This window comes from Malurus melanocephalus, unplaced genomic scaffold (genome assembly GCF_030028575.1).
Source record: "Malurus melanocephalus ecotype Western Australia unplaced genomic scaffold, MMel_1.1 scaffold_17, whole genome shotgun sequence".
Taxonomy (NCBI): domain Eukaryota; kingdom Metazoa; phylum Chordata; class Aves; order Passeriformes; family Maluridae; genus Malurus; species Malurus melanocephalus.
This window is the reverse complement of record NW_026623249.1, coordinates 1590684-1608266: the sequence shown is the minus strand read 5'-3', so window position 1 is coordinate 1608266 and position 17583 is coordinate 1590684. Positions and strand designations below refer to the sequence as shown.

The following is a 17583-nucleotide window of genomic DNA, read 5'->3' as shown; positions in this document are numbered from 1 at the left end:
AGGGAGATGTGCGCAAAACTGACAGCTATGTCTCCAGCATGCTCCAGCCGGGAGATGCTCTCTCCCGTCTGGTGAGGTCCAGGCGGGGGAGGCCTGGGCGCTGGGAATGGTAGGTGCGGAGGAGCTCGGGCCGGCCGTGAACCGGCTCGGGTTCTGGCGGTCGAGACCGGCGTTACGCGGGGCCACCTTCGCTTTTGTTTCCAGCTCGCATTTGCGCTCCGCCGAGCCTCCTGGCTCCCGGGGAGCGGTGGGGAGTCCCGGCGGGCAGGCGAGGGAGCACCTCGCTGGGGCGGGGGGTGGCCCGGCCGTGCCGAGCCCAGACGGGCGGGGCGAGGCGGGGCGCGGCGGGGGCGGCCCCGGCTCGCATTAATTACCTTCGGCATTCGGGGCGGTGCTTCCCGCAGCCATCTGGCTGAGCCGGGGGGGCGGCAGGGGTGGAGGGAGGGGGAAGAAGGGGAGGAACACGGGAGAAGAAAGAGAGGAAAAAGGGCTTGGGGAGCACCGCGCTGGCGAGGCAGCGCAGCGCAGGCACCCGCCGCCGCCGCCCGCCTCCACGGGGCTGCTGCTTTTTTTATTTTATTTTTTTATCTTTTTTTTTTTATTTTCCCTTTCCCCTGTGGCCGGCCTCCCCCATTTTGGTTTATGGAGAAAAAGAAAATGGTAACTCAGGTAAGGGTGGCGGGCGGGCCGGCTGCTCTCCCGGCTTTGTCTGGGCTGGGAGCGGGGCGCCCGGTGCGGAGGGGGGCGGGAGGGAGCCTCACCGCGCCGAGCACCCGCGGTGGGAGCTTTGGAGAAGGGGTTCTTGCGGTCCCCCAGCCCGGAGTAACCTCGCAGTGCCCTCTAGAGAGAAGCGGTGCGCGAGGGGCACGGGTGCCCCTGCTCCGAGTTAGGCTAAAGCCTCCTTTGAACGGCCGGTCCCGAAGGTGAACGTCTTCCCCGCCGCCTCTCCATTCGGCTACCGCTCACCGCAGGGGCCGGGAAGCTCTTCCCTTGTAGGTAGCTGTAGGTGTGGAGCTGCCCGTGTCTTCCCGAGGGAAAGCGGCTGACGTTTCCTGAGAAGCGCGCCCAGCTGCCAGGTCCACCATGCATCTACCGCAAGGGGTTTTCGTCGGACAGTGCTCGCCTTTTAAGGTTGCTGTGTGCTTTTGGATTTTCAATTTTTTTTTTTTTTTTTTTTTTTTTTTTTTCTTTTTTCTTTTTTTTTTTTTTTTTTTTTTTTTTTTTTTTTTTTTTTTTTTTTTGGCATGGCATATGCAAGTCGCCACCGGAGGGAGCGGGCAAAGGGAGGAGTAGGAGAGCGGCATCGTGGAGTTGGAATCCTTTGGAGTTAAGCATTATATAATGTCCCTGCAGTGCCTTGCAGAGCTGGAAACCTTTGGGGGATATTCCCAAAGGGGATGGAGGGAAGGGCTCTCAGAAGGAACTTTGTTTCAAATCTGGGTTTCACAAATGCTTTTTTTTCTGTGGAGCTTTTCATGTCTGTTGAGTAGATGCATACTGCCTTCTTGGTTTTCCTGAGCTCTAGCTGAACCCCCTTCACCAGCTGCTTCCGAGATCCTGCGTGTCCCACTGCAAGGGGCAGCTCTTGCACTGCTGCCTAACTCAGAACGAATCTGCTGCGAGAAGTGACACCCACTTTGACCCTTTCTCTCTCTCTCTCATCTTGCATTGATTGTCAATGGCTGAAAAATAGATCTCTGTCCACTCTGATGGTATCTTACCAAGCTCTGAAGCCCCACCTTCTGTTTCTGCTATTTAGTCCCTTCCATTACTGATTCCTTTTTATCTGGACCAAGGCTTTCTGTTTTGAGACAGAAGAGCTCTGCAGAAATCTCCTGGGGCCTTCTGTACCTATATTTAGTTTAGTAGGCGATGCTAGAAAGCTGTGTCTCTGCACTCAGGGTCCATTTGTGTTCTGCTGCATGGTCAGCATGTGCCTGGTCAGACAGAGGTGTTTGACCCTAAGCTGCAGATTGACATGTGCACATTTCAGAGAGTCGTTCTGAACAGCCTTGTGTTGCAAAGTGCTCTCAGGCACATCCGTCAGCTCGGAACCTCTGTCAGCATGGATGGGTGCCTGGGTCACCAGGACAAAGTGTGTGTGGTTTGTGCGTGCCTGGGACCAAGCACCCTGGAGCACGAGCCTGTTGGCTTGGGGATGCGCAGAGCTGGGAAGGATGGGATTCTGCTGGAGCGCTGGCTGAAACAGGGGAGGGTATAAACTCATTTAATGTGTGGGATATCCTGATAGACTCCAGGGAAATCTGTTTTCCACAGAAACTGTTGATTTATTGACCTAGGGAAGGAGGTGTCAAGACTGTGCRTTATTAGTATTGTTTGACCTTGAATTACGATTGTCTTAAGAGTATGTACTATTTAGTATAGATTTTCAGGATTTGCATTGTGTATTTACATGCTGAGATGCAGAAGAAGATGCATATTAAAAGAACAGTGGGAGAGGAGAGCTCGAACTGTGTATCAGTTRGGAATCCAGATGAACGATGGATAGCCCTTGTATGCAGGGTTGGGGAAGACAGCACAGGTGAATTCAGCTCTAGCACAGTGCTGTGTTCTCTCGGTGGGAGCATTTGGCTGCTAGGCTGGTCCTTAGCAGTACTTCACTGAAGATTTGGCCGACTGTGGGGCTAGAGAAGCATGGCACATTCAAGACAATATCCCCAGCCGTGTTATTCTTATTTTACAGTGTTGTTTGAAGCAGTGKAGTGGCATTACTTAATCCTGTGAACTTATTTCCTTGGGGCTCTGTCTCGTTTATGAGAAGTAAATATTGTTGGTATGTTAAGCCGGTAATTGCCACTGAATGAATTCAGCATTGCTACAGTCTTGTTCTGTTTGGTTCTGTCTCTAGAAAGCATTGCCTACCTGGTCTGAGTTCTCTTGTATTGTAGGAAGCAAGCTTGCCTGTCTTCCTTGGAGATCTGGGAGATGAGCTTCTGTATCGGCATGACATGCTGATAGAACAGAATAAACATGAGTGTGTGGAGTGACAAGACTAGAAACAGAGATGGAAGGAAGTGGGAGATGCTGGAAGGAGAAACATGCCTAAAAAAGAGGAAACAAAAATTGCTAATGAGAGTAAGAGCTCAGATTCATTAACAGAAAGTACCTTAGCCTTATCCCCATTAGTCCTAAATCAGTGGAAATGAGTGTTAAACGAGGCCCAGTACATTATGTGCTAATTGCAGATAAAAGAGAGAGTCTTCTGTGGATGGRAATTATATGCTAAAAGGCTTTTTCTCTGTGTGGTGCATGGTGAGGTTGCTGGCTTGCGTGGAACACAAAGCCCTCCCTTTCTTGGACAGCCCAGTGCCTTGCTGGCGTTTTCCTCCAAATCTGTTTCCCATCAGGGCTGGGAGAGGGGGAAGGTGTCGAGCATCTCAGAGAGTGGGGAGGGAGCTGCTGCCTCCTTAAAGGGTCCCCCACAGCCAGTGTGGCAGCCGGCAGTGCCCAGTGTGCGTGCGTGTGCGTGCGTGCGTGCGTGTGCGTGTGTGTGTATGTGTGTGTGTGTGCGCGCGCCTTTGTAATGAATCCCCCTGCCATTGTCTGCTCCCCTTCCTGCTCTCATGCTTTCACCTGGGCTGCTGCCCGCTGGTGGGCCTTCTTCCAGGATAGGAGGAGGAGAACTGCTATTTTCTGACTGCAGCACCCTGTTTTCCTTTTTTCTCTGTCTTGAGTTCCCAGCTTTTGATGTGGGTGTAAGCAGGAACATCTGAAAGTCTGCTTTTGTGCTGCTGTAGGATCACCAGTCTCCATTTTATGGCACTATTTGAAGCATCTTTGCTGCCCTGCCTGCCATCATGCCCCCTCTTGTGCCCCGCAGTACCCCTTGGAGGCTCCAGCCAGCGCCGTTTATCTTGGCACGTGTTTGACTTGCTACACTCTGCCCAGGGCTCAGGGAGGTGATGGCGTTTGTGGCTTTGAGACTAATTTATGTCCTTGTTAAAATGAACCAGCCAGCAGCCTCATTTTTTCCAGAGATTTTCTTCCCTTTCCCTTCCCCCTTCATAACTCTTTCCCTCCCAGACCCTGTGTGTAGCTGTGAGACAACTTGTGCAGCCAGAAGTTGCTTGCTCAGTCAGTGATTTGTTTTTTTAAATTAAAAGACCCCAACAATTGCAACAATCTCCTTAAATGGAGATCTTATTTAAATCAGAGCAGTGACTGACTCATTAAAGGCCTCCCTGTCTCCTTTTCGTTCCTCTGCCTCATTCCCTTCCCGTCTTTCTCTACCTCCTGTTACAGTAATGGTGTGATAAAACAGATCTTTGTGTTCCACGTTGGGATCATGCAGGGGGTGTGTAGTTGGAGGGGGGAGACAGGAGATGGGGAACCCTGTCTTGACAGCCACCTTGTGCTAGCTAAAAATGTACAATGCATCCCATTATAGGAGACCATCCTCCTTTGTTTGAAATGTCTGCAAAGGAGACTGAGTCCCAGAACAGCCTCCTCCCTCCCGTCCCCTTACATCTGCTTTGGATTCTGTTCCCCTCCAGGCAAGCTGGATACTGTAGGATTCCCTTGCTTCCTTAAAAGAAAGAATTAAGGAAGAAAAGCTTTATCTGTGTGTGGTGGAAGGCCCCATTTTATCCTCTTGGACTTCTCTGAGGAGCTACGGTTATTCCCCTGCCCCTTTTCCCTCCTTTGAGGGATTGCATGTCGGTTTGTTTTCAGGCCAGTTGTCCTTTCTGTTTGTTCCTTGCTTTGGTATTACTCTAGCAAACTTGCATGAGCTGACTGAAGGGGATTGTTCTCTTTTCTGTCCATGGACTTGTGCTCTTCCCCTTTCTTGGCTCTTTGAGAAATGGTGCTTGTTTACATGGTATCTTACTCGGTGCCTATACTTATGCCCTAGTTTTTCATTCCCTTCTGCTATATGTCATAGGACTTCTCTTWAGTGCTGCAGATACCATGTCAGCATCAGAGGTTTTGTGTGAGAGAAATCCTGTCCAGTCACTTTTCCAGGAGAATCTCTCCTCGAAATGCAAAGATTAATCTGCATCTTGCTTTCCCTGATATTAGGACATAGTTGCTTGAGGTGAGGCTATGGATTGTGTCTGTAACTGTTGTTATACTCAGAGATTTAACTGCTGGTTGAGATGAGCTTACTGTTAAGTGCTTAAAAATCAGTGGGGCCTGTCAGAACCTGGTGAATGTTTTTTAGTCTTCTTCTCTTTGACCCCTGTTCTGAGCACTTTCAGATGCATTGGAGTAGAAGTGAACCACTGTAGATGCTTGCAGAACTGCCTTTGGATGGCAGAAGCTGTATTCAGTGTTGCCTAGGCAGGATGGAGAAAAGCAACTTGATACAGCACTGCCATTTCCTTGAGTCCCTGTCCTAGAAATAACCTCGCTGCTCCCTAGTGCATTTCTTCTGCAGATGACTAAGTGGTTATCCCCGGGAACTGAGAAATGAGAATGCCTAAGTTTGCTATGATATTTGATTGCCAAAGCTGTGTAAATGTAGCATACTGTGTAGTAATATTTTAAGAATTATTAATTTATGAAGTATCTTGATCAGTGAAAAGGTTGTAGTGAGCTACCAAAAATTACAAAAGTTCAGGGTTGCAAAGGAGGCCCTTAAAACCAGCAACATCTTTCCCTTCAGGTTATTAATTCATGATGTCTCCATTGCATTTAATTAATATTGACCAACCTCTTACTATAAAATTCTAATACCAGTGTACAAGGGGTCTGCAATGGGTCTGTCTGTGTGTGATGTTTTTTAGACATGGATTCTGGTCTTGCTAACTGCTGTTCCTCTTTTAGATCCATTTCCAGCAAATGGTGTATGCAGCTGGCTGCCTCTTTGCCATGAGTTCCTTAATGCACTTACCTCCCAGCTGCAGAGTGACAGGCTTTACTAACAGGCATCCYTTGGAGGTCTGAGTATCAGGCAAGAGCTGGTTAATTTGCCTCAGTCTATACTCAAATACTGTTTGAAAAGGATGTCGTCAGTATTCTTTCTGTCAGATGTGTTCCCTGGAATCAGAGTAAAGAAATATTAATATTCCTAATAAAAGTATTTTGGTGTGTTCCTGTAGAGTCACTTATGATCCTGTGCTGTGCTGGATGGTTTTTTGCTTGGCTGTTGGAGGCTATGCTATGACCAGTGCGGGCTGGAGATGTATAGGCTGGCTTTGTAGGGTTCACAGAAGCTAGAGCAATTAATGCTTAACTGAAAGCTTTTGGAAAAAATAGTGTTTTGCCTGTATAAAAGAAAACGGAACAAATGCTGTTCAACAGTGTCGTTTAATACCTGAATTTTTTTTTTCTTTGCAAAACTGTTCATTAAGCAATATTATTCTTAAACTGAATTGAATGTGATCAAGATGGTAATGGGGAGGCATTTAAATTCCAGGGCATTTCCATGTTTTAAGCTGGGAAAGAAACCTTCATTTGTTCTCTTTATTTCTGTGTCTACTTATGATACTCTTTAATCACATGTTTGTGTGCTGTTTTTTTCTACAAGAAAGATAAGAAAAAACAACGCTCTAACTGTCCCCATCAGCTTCATTATATGTGGTACCATGGTGACCTCTGCAAGGTATTAGTGGCGAAGTTGGCCATCCCAGGTACATCCCACAGACCTCTGCCACTTTGACTGAATATGTAATTAGCTGTCATTTTCTGTGCAGGCCAGCTTGATCAGTGTTTGCCAGTTGGTTTTGTATATTTGCTGACAGCAGAGGAATGGTGACATTTTACAATACTAGGTTCTGGTTTAGGCTTTGGGTGAGTACACTAGTATGCACATTTTCTGCTCTCTTCCATCCCCATATGACATCTCCTGTCTCACCTCTACCCTCCATCACTGGAGGATGGATGCTTCTTCCTCTCAATCACTCCCTATGATCCTTGGTCAGTAGGTTGTTCCATACAAGTCCCTATCCATGTTCTCCCTATCTCCATTCCTCTCCAGTTACATGCCCTCTTATTTTGGCAGGCTACTACTTTACCACTATCTCTTCAGTTCCTTTTCAGCTGATTTTTAGACCTGCTTATTCTTTGCTTCTTTTCCTCCTCCTCCTCCTCCTCCTCCTCCCTGTCCTCACTACAGTCTCCTTGTCATAGGCTTTTTTAACTCTCCACCCACGCCCTTCATTCCTCATTTAGTGTGCCTTTTCTGCTCTTATTGCAGTCAAACTTGTCTGTTTTATTCCTTTGCTCTCTCTTGCTGCCTGTGCTGATAGTGCTCAGGCTTTTTGTCTCAATTTAATTTTTTCCTGCTGTACTTTCAGGTCTGTTTCTTGGTTTTTTTGGATTTGAGGTGGGTAACTGCTGCTTGAYATTACGTCATCCCTACAAAGGAGATGGTGCAGAGTACTGGAGATATTGAATATTTCCCTGGTCTCAGTGATCTCCAGACCCAGCTCTGACATGGCCAGTGAAGCTGGGGATGGCCTCCAAATGAGAGCATAAAATCACAGAAAATGGGGTGCTAGAGGCACTGCCAGCCACCCTTAAAAGCATCTCCGTTTCCTGTTAGAATAAACAATGTCTAAACCCCTCCTAATGGCGAGTAACGTCTGTCTTGAAAGTATTTGCAGTGCCACTGCTGGCCTTTCTGAGCATTGCTAAGTCTTCTCTAGTATCTAACATAAAGCTTGTTGCTGCCATTTTTTCTTTCTGCAAGGAATATAAGGAATGGATTGGTTCTTTCCTTTCTGGCAGGTTTTGCATACTGTTACTTCTTTTTTATCTTTTAGCCTTTTTTGGCTATTGCATATGGCTTCACAAGGAGATGTAAGATAAGTGCTGAAGTTTTCCATAGTTTTGTTATAATGTTGGTCAGACTTTGTTGGCTTTTTAGTATGCTTGCTAGGTATAGATTCCTGAAATGCAAATTTTTCTGTTAAATAAGAAGTTCTCTTAGACTTTTCAGAGTTGTGTGCGGTGGTTTTCTCCTTCCTTCATCATAAACAAGACAAAATATGCCCCCTACTTTTTTCTTGGGTTGGATTCCTATGGCTTAAGTAACAAAAAGAAGTCAGCAACTCCAAAATCAGCTACAGATAGCATGAAAAAAAATCAGTTTGCATGGTTTCTTGGTATTTTAACAACTGAAAACTGGGTTCTACAAGTGGAAGTATCAGCCAGCCTGGCTCTACCCTGCCCATAATGGAGACTGTTACCCTGAATAGTCTCTAAATACCTAATGGGAATTGCACTCCAAGTAGTCTGTAATCTGAGGGTGCATGGATACACCAAAAATGTCCAAGTAATTGCAAGGGTAGTCTTTCTAGCTTCTGAAGTCTGCCCTCAGGCTGGGAGTCTTGACTATGGTTAAAATCCTCTAAATGTCTTCCTGATTATCCTACTTAAAATTCATAGTGTCTGCAGYTGTGGTCCTGTGGAGTTTAGGATTTCTGTGTGCTGTATATAAGTCCTGGTGTCCAGGAGTTATCTGACTTGGAGGGCATATTTGACTTTCAGATAATTGCTTTTGATTAGCCAAGATTTAGATAATCAGAGTTTGACCTATGCAGTGCATAGACCATCATTCACCTATTGGGTCTCTTTGAGGCTCCTTATCTGAAGCCTATGCTCTCCCTCCAGTCCTCATAGCAAAACCTCCTTTAAATTGCTTTAGAAGATTAATTTAAAAGGACTTTGGAGAGGAATTTGGATTTCGTGAATAGTACTAGTCCTCCTTTGGCTAGTGTACCTTTTCTGAAGGGTGAAACTCCTAAATTGATTTGTTGTTCTTTGTAGCTTTTCTCACTTTTGCTATTGCATCATGTGAAAGGAGGTTATCAAAACTGAACAATTGTGCCAAGTACTTAGGAATATTAGAGAACAGGAGTATGAAAGGCTTTTGTTTTTCAGTGTGTGTCCCTTCCTGTTTTATAAAATGTGGTTGAGATAAATAAGGCAGAAAGGGAGAGGATTTACGTTTCAACAGGAATAGTTTTAAATCTGTCTTAAAAAGGATCCTTTCAGCCTGAATCAGGAGGTGGAGGAGGAACAGCATGTTAATTTTATTAAATTAGTGAATTAGTCGATTTGTTGACTGTTAGTTGACTGTAAGATACTGTGCTATATTAGCTTCACTTAGTGCTCAAGCATTAAATGCAGGTTCATTTGCTTTAACTTTCCCCTTTGTGTGTGTGATGCTGTTTAATATTACATTTGCTTTGCAAACCCTTTCTCAGGTCTGTCTCCACCCTGTTCAGGATGAGGCATTTTATCTCAAAGTGGTGGGAAGGGAGGAAAAGTAGTTATAGAAGTCTCTTTCATATAAATTTGGTTGGGGAGGTGTTAATACTTTTTCAGAGTCATGTTAGACTGTGTGAAGGAGCCAGTCTGTGGCAAAGAGTGTAGTGTGGTGAGTGAGATAGAGGAATGAGGAACCTGGTGACTGAAGGCTGTGGTGAGAGCATGTTTGTAGAGAGCTGTAGTGGCTTTCAAAAGTGTAGTAGGCCTGTAGGTTAGCTGTGAGGCTCTGTGTCACTATACAATTATTCTGAGATACTCTCTGGCCTAAATCTAGGAAAGAAGAATCTGGTGGCAGGAAAGAACCATGTTTGATTGACATGGTTTAAATGCAGAATAGTGATGAGCCTCCTGGCTACTGTTCAGACAATCCTAGCAGAAGAGTGTTCCTGTAGCCAATCATAAAATCTTTAAATTGTAGAATGGTTTGGGTTGAAAGGGACCTTTAAAGGTTATCTAGTGCAACCCCTCTGCAATGAGCCAGGACATCTTCAACAATTCAGCTGTGAAATGGTTTGGGAATTGCCCTCAGCTAAGTCTGTCCCAAATTTCTGCCAGGGGATTAGTGTGCTTATGTGAGCTGCTCCTGTGCCTTCATGAGAGGTCTGCTATTCTAGATTTGCTCTTGATGAAGTGCATGGAAATGAGTCTGTTGATCATGTGCAATGTTGGTAGTACCCACCAGAAGCAGAGCACAAAACCTTTACTTTGTGATTATCTAAGATCAACCATGGCTGTGAAATGCAGGTGGTCTTTGTACCCTGTGGTGGCAAATACTGGGCTTCTGAAAAGGCTTTATATCCTAGACATGCAAAGGGAAGCTAAAGATGCAATTTTCATCTTACGGGATTTAAAGGAAGTTTTTCAGATGTATCAGTCTTCCTGTGAATTGTCTAGTGGATGTGGAAGGCCTAACAAACCAAGGAAACTTCATTTAACAATAAATATGTTGGCTGCTTTGGGCTTCTACTTGTGCTGTCATTGACCACTTTTGAACATTACCGCCTCCTAAAAATTTAGTAGGACAGGAACAATTGTGATGATGGGCAGTTCAGATCCCATCAAATGAGGTGAATTTAAAACCAAGGGCTTGTGCTGAGCCCTTGGGTTTTCTCAGGTTTGACAATAATGTCTGTGGGCTCTGCTGGCCCACCTAGGAGATGGGACCATGGAGCCTGTACAGCAAGCTGGGTCTCTAAATTCCCAAGCTGAGTGTGTTGGGTTGCAGACAGACATCTGTTTTCGAGGAGTGTCTTTGTAGGACAGAACAACTGCCTGTCTCTATTCCATGCAGTAGCTTCAGACTGCAGAGATATAATTCCAGTTCCTTATGTCCTCATTGCTTTGCACTGAAAATTCTACATTTTCAAAAGAGCAATTCTCTTCTGCTTTCTTCCTGTTTCAGTTAATTGGGCTTGTTCTAAAATGGTGAGGATTATCATCTGCATCACTTAAATACTTGTGCTGCAGGATCTCCTTCCTCCCAGACCTCAGTGTTACATGTTTCGCACATCGTGTCTCTTAAAGGAGGTGGTAGCCCCTTTGAAAATTAGAAGATGTGATAGAGTCTGCTCAAATCTTGTGGTGTTTTAGGTCAGCTGTCAGTGATAGTAACCTGATCTATGGCAAATCTTTCCTTCCCTCTCCCCAGGGTGCCTGCTCTGCCCTTTGCATGCCAGTGAAGCTGATATGATCCAAATTAACATTTTCATCTGTTTGCATTTATTTTCTGAGTCATGAGAGGTCCTCAGGAGCCACAGAATTAGATGTTGTTTTCCTTCCAAGCACTTTTTGTATAGTATCAAACATGTGTTTTTTTATTCTTGCCTGGGATCAGATGCTGTTTTTTTTCCATGTTAGCATGCTGCTGGTTATGCAGCCCATCATGGGAATAACATGGATTTGCACAGTCAGCAGAGGAGTGCTCATTATTTCGATACCTGCTGTAAAATGGTGGCTCCTGCTCTAAATTACTTGGTAAGGTAATTGCTCATTTTCCAAGAWGTTTTCCTTTCTCTGTGTATGAGGTCTGTTAATGAGCTAGGAAAGTACAGGGTGGTTTTTTTTTGCTAGATTGGGTCTAACTTTTGACTGTATCCTTTCATTTCAGTGATATATGAAGGACAGCTGGGGTGGTAGTTAGAAGCAGAGATGTAAAATCCCGGGACTCACTACTGGCAAAGCAGCAGGATTGTTATCACTTTCTGAATCACACTGCTGCGACTGCTATTTTACACTTTTAATGTAAACAGCATCTTCTTGGTGGCTTGGCTGATGGCTGGTCTCGACCAAGGGATGTGGCAGCTTTTTCAGGAGCAGAAGAGGCAGAGGGTAGTGGCATGTAATTGATCCACCTATTCAGCAGGCAGGTGCTCTTCCCTGGAATGCTGTCTGGAAAGAGGTTTTGCTGCTTGACAGTTCAGTACTTTACTTTGGAGCCATTTCATGCCACAGAGCAGAAAGATGAGAGAGAATTTCATTAATATGAAACTGGCCATCCCAAGAAGGCTGTGCAGCACTTAGGGGCTGCCTTGGTCTCTTCCCTTGGCTATGAGGACTGGGGATGAAATAACAGGAGCTCTGGCTTGCGGTAGAAAACTCACTCTGAGTGTGTGCTGCCGGGCCCTTTCTGTGCATACCAAAGACCCAGCTGTTCTCCTTCCAAGATTTAAAAGCAGCTGAAATGAGACTGCAAGGCAATTTAGCGGTTTAATCCAAGACTGCATCTGCACACCTTGTTGAGTTGTCACATACCCTTGCATGCTCCCTGCTGTGCCCAAGCCATCATAGGGCTGAACCATTTGGTGCCCAGCTTTTACCTTGAGCTGGGCCAGGATCTAGGTATGAAGAGTGTCTTCTTGTGSAGTCCAAGAGGCACCTTTGACAGCATGTGACACATTGTGGTTGTGGTTTGGTAACCATCATCTTTTAAAAGATGATCTGTGGGTGCCAGTAAAGGCAGAGATGACTCTGTGTACTGTTAACAAAACAGCAACAACTTGAAAGGAGATGCCCYGGTGCAGCTCAGTTAGCCAGGGCAGATTAGCTTGTGCCTGTCCTTTAGAATATTTTTTTGGCTGTTTGAGAAGGTGTCTTTTTGGCTTCCTTTCACTYGGAGTAGGTGTACTTGTTTTGTGAAGCCTTCTTCACATAGTGTGTGACCAGCAAACATCTTAGATCTTTTGAGTCTGGGTAGATACACAGTGGAAGCTGCTACAAAGTACCATTTTTGAGTCTGGTTTCATGGGCCTATAAATTTGATCCTGAATTAATGTCTTTATGTGTGATTTTGATTTTCTGCAGAAYGTTAATTACCCTCTGAAATGATCTTTAAAAACCAAGAAGTTTAGAAGCGAGAGCATAGCTAAAGTCGTAGTTATAAGCCCAAGCTTTTATGGTTGTGATAGTTAAAATAGCCCCCAGTACATGAATGACATGCAGGTGATAGCTGAGTAAATGAATGCTTTTTCTGTTGCATCCTAAACTTGTTTTCTGGCTGATTTTTTTCATGCCAGTGATGGCCAAGCTGTGTACATTTGTTACAGAGAGGCCAGCAGAGCTGCTTGCACCCGACAAATGCTTGAGTAAATGCACTGCTGAAGTTAAGGAAGGGAGTTGAGAAGTAAAGACAGATTGTCACATATTCTTGCTTTACCAGGTGCTGGTTGAGCTTAGGGTTTGGTGATCTTAGCTTKTTTTTTCTCTTTTAAGGCGCAATGTTAAAGGTTTTAAGACCCTACAGGGTCTTATGATTTTCTTCCTGAGTGCGAGCACCCAAGAGCCAGACGCCCCTGAAGAGGTGAACGCAAAGCATGCGCTAGCTGTTTTCTGCACCTTTGTGGAAAGCAGAGCACCTTGTTACTTTTTTCAAAGGTGTTTTTGCTTCTTTGGAAAGTAACTGGAACTGTGCTCATGAATATTTGAGACTGTTGGGTGCCTGTTGAGAGCTGGAAATAAGTAGGGCCAAGGAAGGGCAGGCGGTGTGGGAGCCGGAAGGGCAGAACAGGGAGCAGCCCCGGCCTTGTGTGGTTGTCTTGTCTCTCTTATGGTAGTAGACTTCTTATTGGGATGAATGTGCTCTGAAATATTTATTGCCCTGTTTAAATATTCATCGCTGCAAAGGCAGTGCAGCTTGATGGCAGAAGTGGAGCCTCAAGGGATGGGGGCCACAGCAGTCCCTGGCATTTCCTTTCGGTTAAATGATAAAAATATATTTAAAAAAAAAATCATCGGGCATTCCCCCACTGCAAGATTGACAGGAGCAGTCAGGCGTATGCCCCAGTGCTTCCTCTTCGTGCCAGAGACTTGTATTTGCTCTCAGACTCGTATGCTGGGGTGCTGCTCTTGGTTGCCAGATGCTAATGCTTTTTTTTCCAGGCCTGTATCCTGGAGTGAGTGGCTTTGTTTAGCCTGACACTGTCAGTGTGAAAGGGAATGTACAGAAGGGCAAACCGACTGGCTGAAAGGGTTTAAGTTTTGCCTAGCCTGTGTTCTTGTCTTTCTGAAAGTGTGTGAGAAGGGGGGCAGACAAAGGATCTTTTCCCCCTGGCTGTGGAAGGTAGAGATCTGCTGAGAATTATGGAGGGGTAAACTTCTTGAACACTCCTGTAGTAATATATTAAGGGAGCTGCAGGTGCTGGCAGGTGTGCCACTGACACAAGATGCTCTTACATCAATTTAAAACTTTTAAGTTTTATCGATTTAGCTTCAGTGAAATAGAGCAGTTTAAAAGTGGGACTGCCGGTGATATACAGTAGTTTAATGTGAATATTTTGCATATTGCCACTGTTAAACCAACACATGCTTTAGGTGTCCCAGGGCATTGATGTGGTGGTTACAAGGGAGACCAGCATGTTTCCAAAGGTGCTGCTGGGTGTGGGAGCTGCAAGACCTGCGTTAGTGGCACCCAGTTCAGGAAAAGGCACTTGAAAGGTGGTCAGATGTGCCGCTGACCTCGAGCTTTACCTATGAGCTGTGCAGGTGGCCTGTGTGGGGAAGAAGTCTGTACTAGTTCGTGGTTACAGCAGGAATGTGCTAAACATGCATTAGCTGGAAGGCCTGGGGAAAAGAGTCTTTTAAAGGATTTTATAACAATGGGAAAATATTTCCTGAGATACTTGACAAATTCATGTGTACGAACCAGCTTTATGCTGGCTTATGTGGGGATGCCCTAGACGTTAAGTACAAGTGGAGCAGGTAGTGGCAATAGCATATGCTAAATGTCCATATAGCCTCTTGCTCTGGGATGAAGTGGCTTTCAGGTGCATTTTGAAGTTACGCTTAACGTAGCGTAACTGCGGGCTGCTGTAGCAAGAACAGTCCCTCTTGTCTCTGTGCCCTGGCCATATGCTCAGCCTCCTCACCGCTTTGGGCATCGTCCTAAAGCACACAGAAAGCAAGATAGTTGAGTTTATGACCAAACAGATGACTGTTGTTTGGATTAATTTTCTGGCAGTGGCTGTGGTATGACTGGACCTTGCAACAGCCGGGAAGGGGAAGTGGAGCCCCTGATTCTGATGCCCCTTGGTACTTTATCATATTAGATGGTACACAAAACTGCACCTATACATTTAAGTTGCTTGTTCCTCTCCATAAGGTGAGGTCGTTATGCTTACAAATGTGTATGCTGCTTAGTTTAATCAGCTTTAATTTATGTGCATTGAGTTCCACCAGCTTTTGTTAGCTTTCCAGTATATTGTCCTACAGATCTGCCTTTAGATTCTCTTCTGGCTGTACCTGCATTGTAGACCATTATGTCTCACTTAGGTACCTCTGTTTTAAGTGACATAATGTTTTCAGCACAAAGACAGGAAGGCATGGAAAAGACCCAGTCCTTCTCACCAGCTGACTTAATGACTGTCATTTAGAAATCAGTAAACAAAATGAAATGGTGTCTTTTACCAGAGCTGAATTTATCAGGCTCAGCTTTTGGCTATTGGTTTTCTTGATGACTTTTTTCATTAGATTAAATATTATTAGCATCTACTTTATTTTCCTTCCAATTGATATACTTCAACAAAGTAGTCAGTTGCTACTTTTTTTTTTTTTAATTATAAGCAAAATAGATTGGGCTCTTCAAAGTTTTSAGTGTGGCCTTTTTTTGAAAATGGAAAACTACTCTTGGAACAAATGAGTAGCAGGAGATAGGAGAATGCTGGAATGGAAAGTAACTGTGGGAAGAAATCTTTGTTTTTAAACTGTCAAATTTCTGTTCTGAAACGTGTGCCAAGTCAGTCACAGATTTCCTCCACCCTGCACCCTGAGAGCAGCTTGATATAATGTTGTTGCTGCGTGGCTGAGTCCTGGTGCTCGAGTCACAGATGGGTCCCGTTTGCYTCATCTCATCTCCTGTCTTCTGTACTGAATTCTGAGCATACCCATGATAGGCCAATGGCAATGAAAATATGACAGGGCTGAGATGTTTAGCTGCTTACATTAAGAAAACCCCAGAGCCTCAAGAGGAGCTCTGGTTTTGTGTTTAAATATGCTGCAAACGTCTCATTCTCCACCTTTGCTTTGAGTCACGTCTGARCACACGTCTCCTCTCTATGTTTTCTGCCAGCTCTGCAGTTCTTTTCAATGCATTCAGCTCTCTCCAATTGATTCCAGATGTGTTCTTCCCTTCCCGGCGCTTTCTCCTTTCTTCCTCCTCCTGCTCTGGCAGCGGAGGCAGGGCTGCCTTTTTCCTGTGCCGTGCTAGAATTAGTGCGAGAAGACTTTCCGGCTGTCCACTGAAATCTGGGGGATTGAAGGGGCCCGTACGAGTGCAGTGTAAGTGAAGCTGCCTGACAGGGCTTTAAAGTTTGTCCATCCTCCAGGAGCCATGTCAGCTCAGAGCACCACCTCTGCACAGCTCACTACTGCCTTCAGCTCATTGCCCTCACAGCAGGGGAGAGAAGGACAGGAAAGCCTGATACCAAAATGAACTTCAAAATTCTTCCTAGAAGAGCACTGGAAATACAGAGAGATCTGAAAGAGTCTATTAGAGACAGCTGTGTCACATAGCAAGGACTTTGAGAAATTCTTGTGACTAAAGTAGATACAAATCTTTCTAAAGGGTTGAGAGAGCGTCATGAGGATTTAAACATTCAGGAAAGCCATTTGCATTCTTGAGGCTACAGGAATAACTCTCCACACTCACTGAGATTTGGTGATATACTTGCAGCTGTAGAGCAGTAGTCCATTCACAGAGCAGAGACCTGATGAAAAATTGCTTATCTGTCCAGCTAGGTCCTTGATTAGGGCGGGAGAATCAGATACTAGTTTTCTGAAATATGTCGTCTGGAGAGTTACCCTCTCACTTGAAACAAAGCTGTCTGAAGTGAGCAATCTGATTGCAGAATTAGTTGAGGTGACAGTAGCTGTGATACTACCTTGCCAGCCTGGTCAAGAGATGCCATGGGACTAGGTGATATTTTCTTCCCGGTAAAATTTCCATGTTCTGTAGCCTTTCTTTTTCTAAGCAGCACCAGGAACCACTGCTTAGCTGTCAGGAGTGAGGCAGAAAACCAGCACAGACAGGTCCTCTGTGCCATCTAAAGTGTCACATGGTGCCCAGATACCCTGGTGCAACCATGGACCTCTCCTGAAAAGCAGCTACCACATTCCTTCCCCACCACTGGCCCCTGGTTTCTGCTGCTTTCCTGAGAGAGGAGCCGCAATCATGCAATGGAGAGTGTGATTAGTTTGCTAATCTGCTGAATAGCTGATGGCAGTTAGCTTGGATTAAACATATGTGACACATCTGCAGCGCACTATTCCTTAGCTGTGACTCATTTCAATTCTGCTCCCAGAAAAGGAACTTAACAGTCTTTGCCTGCCAGAGGAGTCATCTCCCTTGTGTGGGACATGCTTCTGCCGCTCTGGGTGCCTGCTGGATTAACGGAGCACTCGATTCGTAGTATTTTAATACTTTATTTTCATGCTGATTTGTGGAAAGCTAGTCGTCTTAAGGAATTTTTTTTCCCCAAGAATGTTTAACTGTGAATGAATGTTAAGGGGAAAATAGTAACTTGGAATATGGCAGAGGTGGGAAGAACACAACCAGGGTAGATGCTAAAGGATCAATCTGGACCAAAAAAATTTAGCCTGAGCTTTTCTCTTAATTGCTGCCTTTGTTGCTGAGGCTGTATCCATCCTGGTGACTTTTTCCTTTGTTCTCCACCCTTATCCCCTTCTCCCCAGTAATTCTCGGAGGTAGTTTCATTCCTAATATGGAATGCAAACAGATGTTGGGACCCTGATGTCTCTTGAAACACAGTTTTCTCTAAACCAACCCCAGAGAGCATGAATGGATTGAAAGCATTATTTGTTGGGATGCCTTTGTGCCAACATTTAACCTTTTTTTTT

General features: G+C 45.1%; 1 protein-coding gene across 14 annotated transcripts in view; it reads left to right on the top strand.

Annotated features, from left to right (window-relative positions):
- The window catches only part of RBFOX2 (RNA binding fox-1 homolog 2), a 170059-nt gene that overhangs the window by 85443 nt on the left and 67033 nt on the right, over positions 1–17583 (top strand). Inside the window, exon 1 of one of the 14 annotated variants that reach the window (XM_057387405.1) lies at positions 582–669. The exons of 12 other annotated variants lie outside the window; for them this stretch is intronic. In XM_057387405.1, the coding sequence (XP_057243388.1) occupies positions 643–669 (27 nt within the window). In that variant the 5' untranslated portion in view covers positions 582–642. Of the gene's footprint in view, positions 1–581; positions 670–989; positions 1132–17583 lie in introns of those variants that run through there. One more of the 14 variants, XM_057387396.1, reaches the window with a different exon arrangement.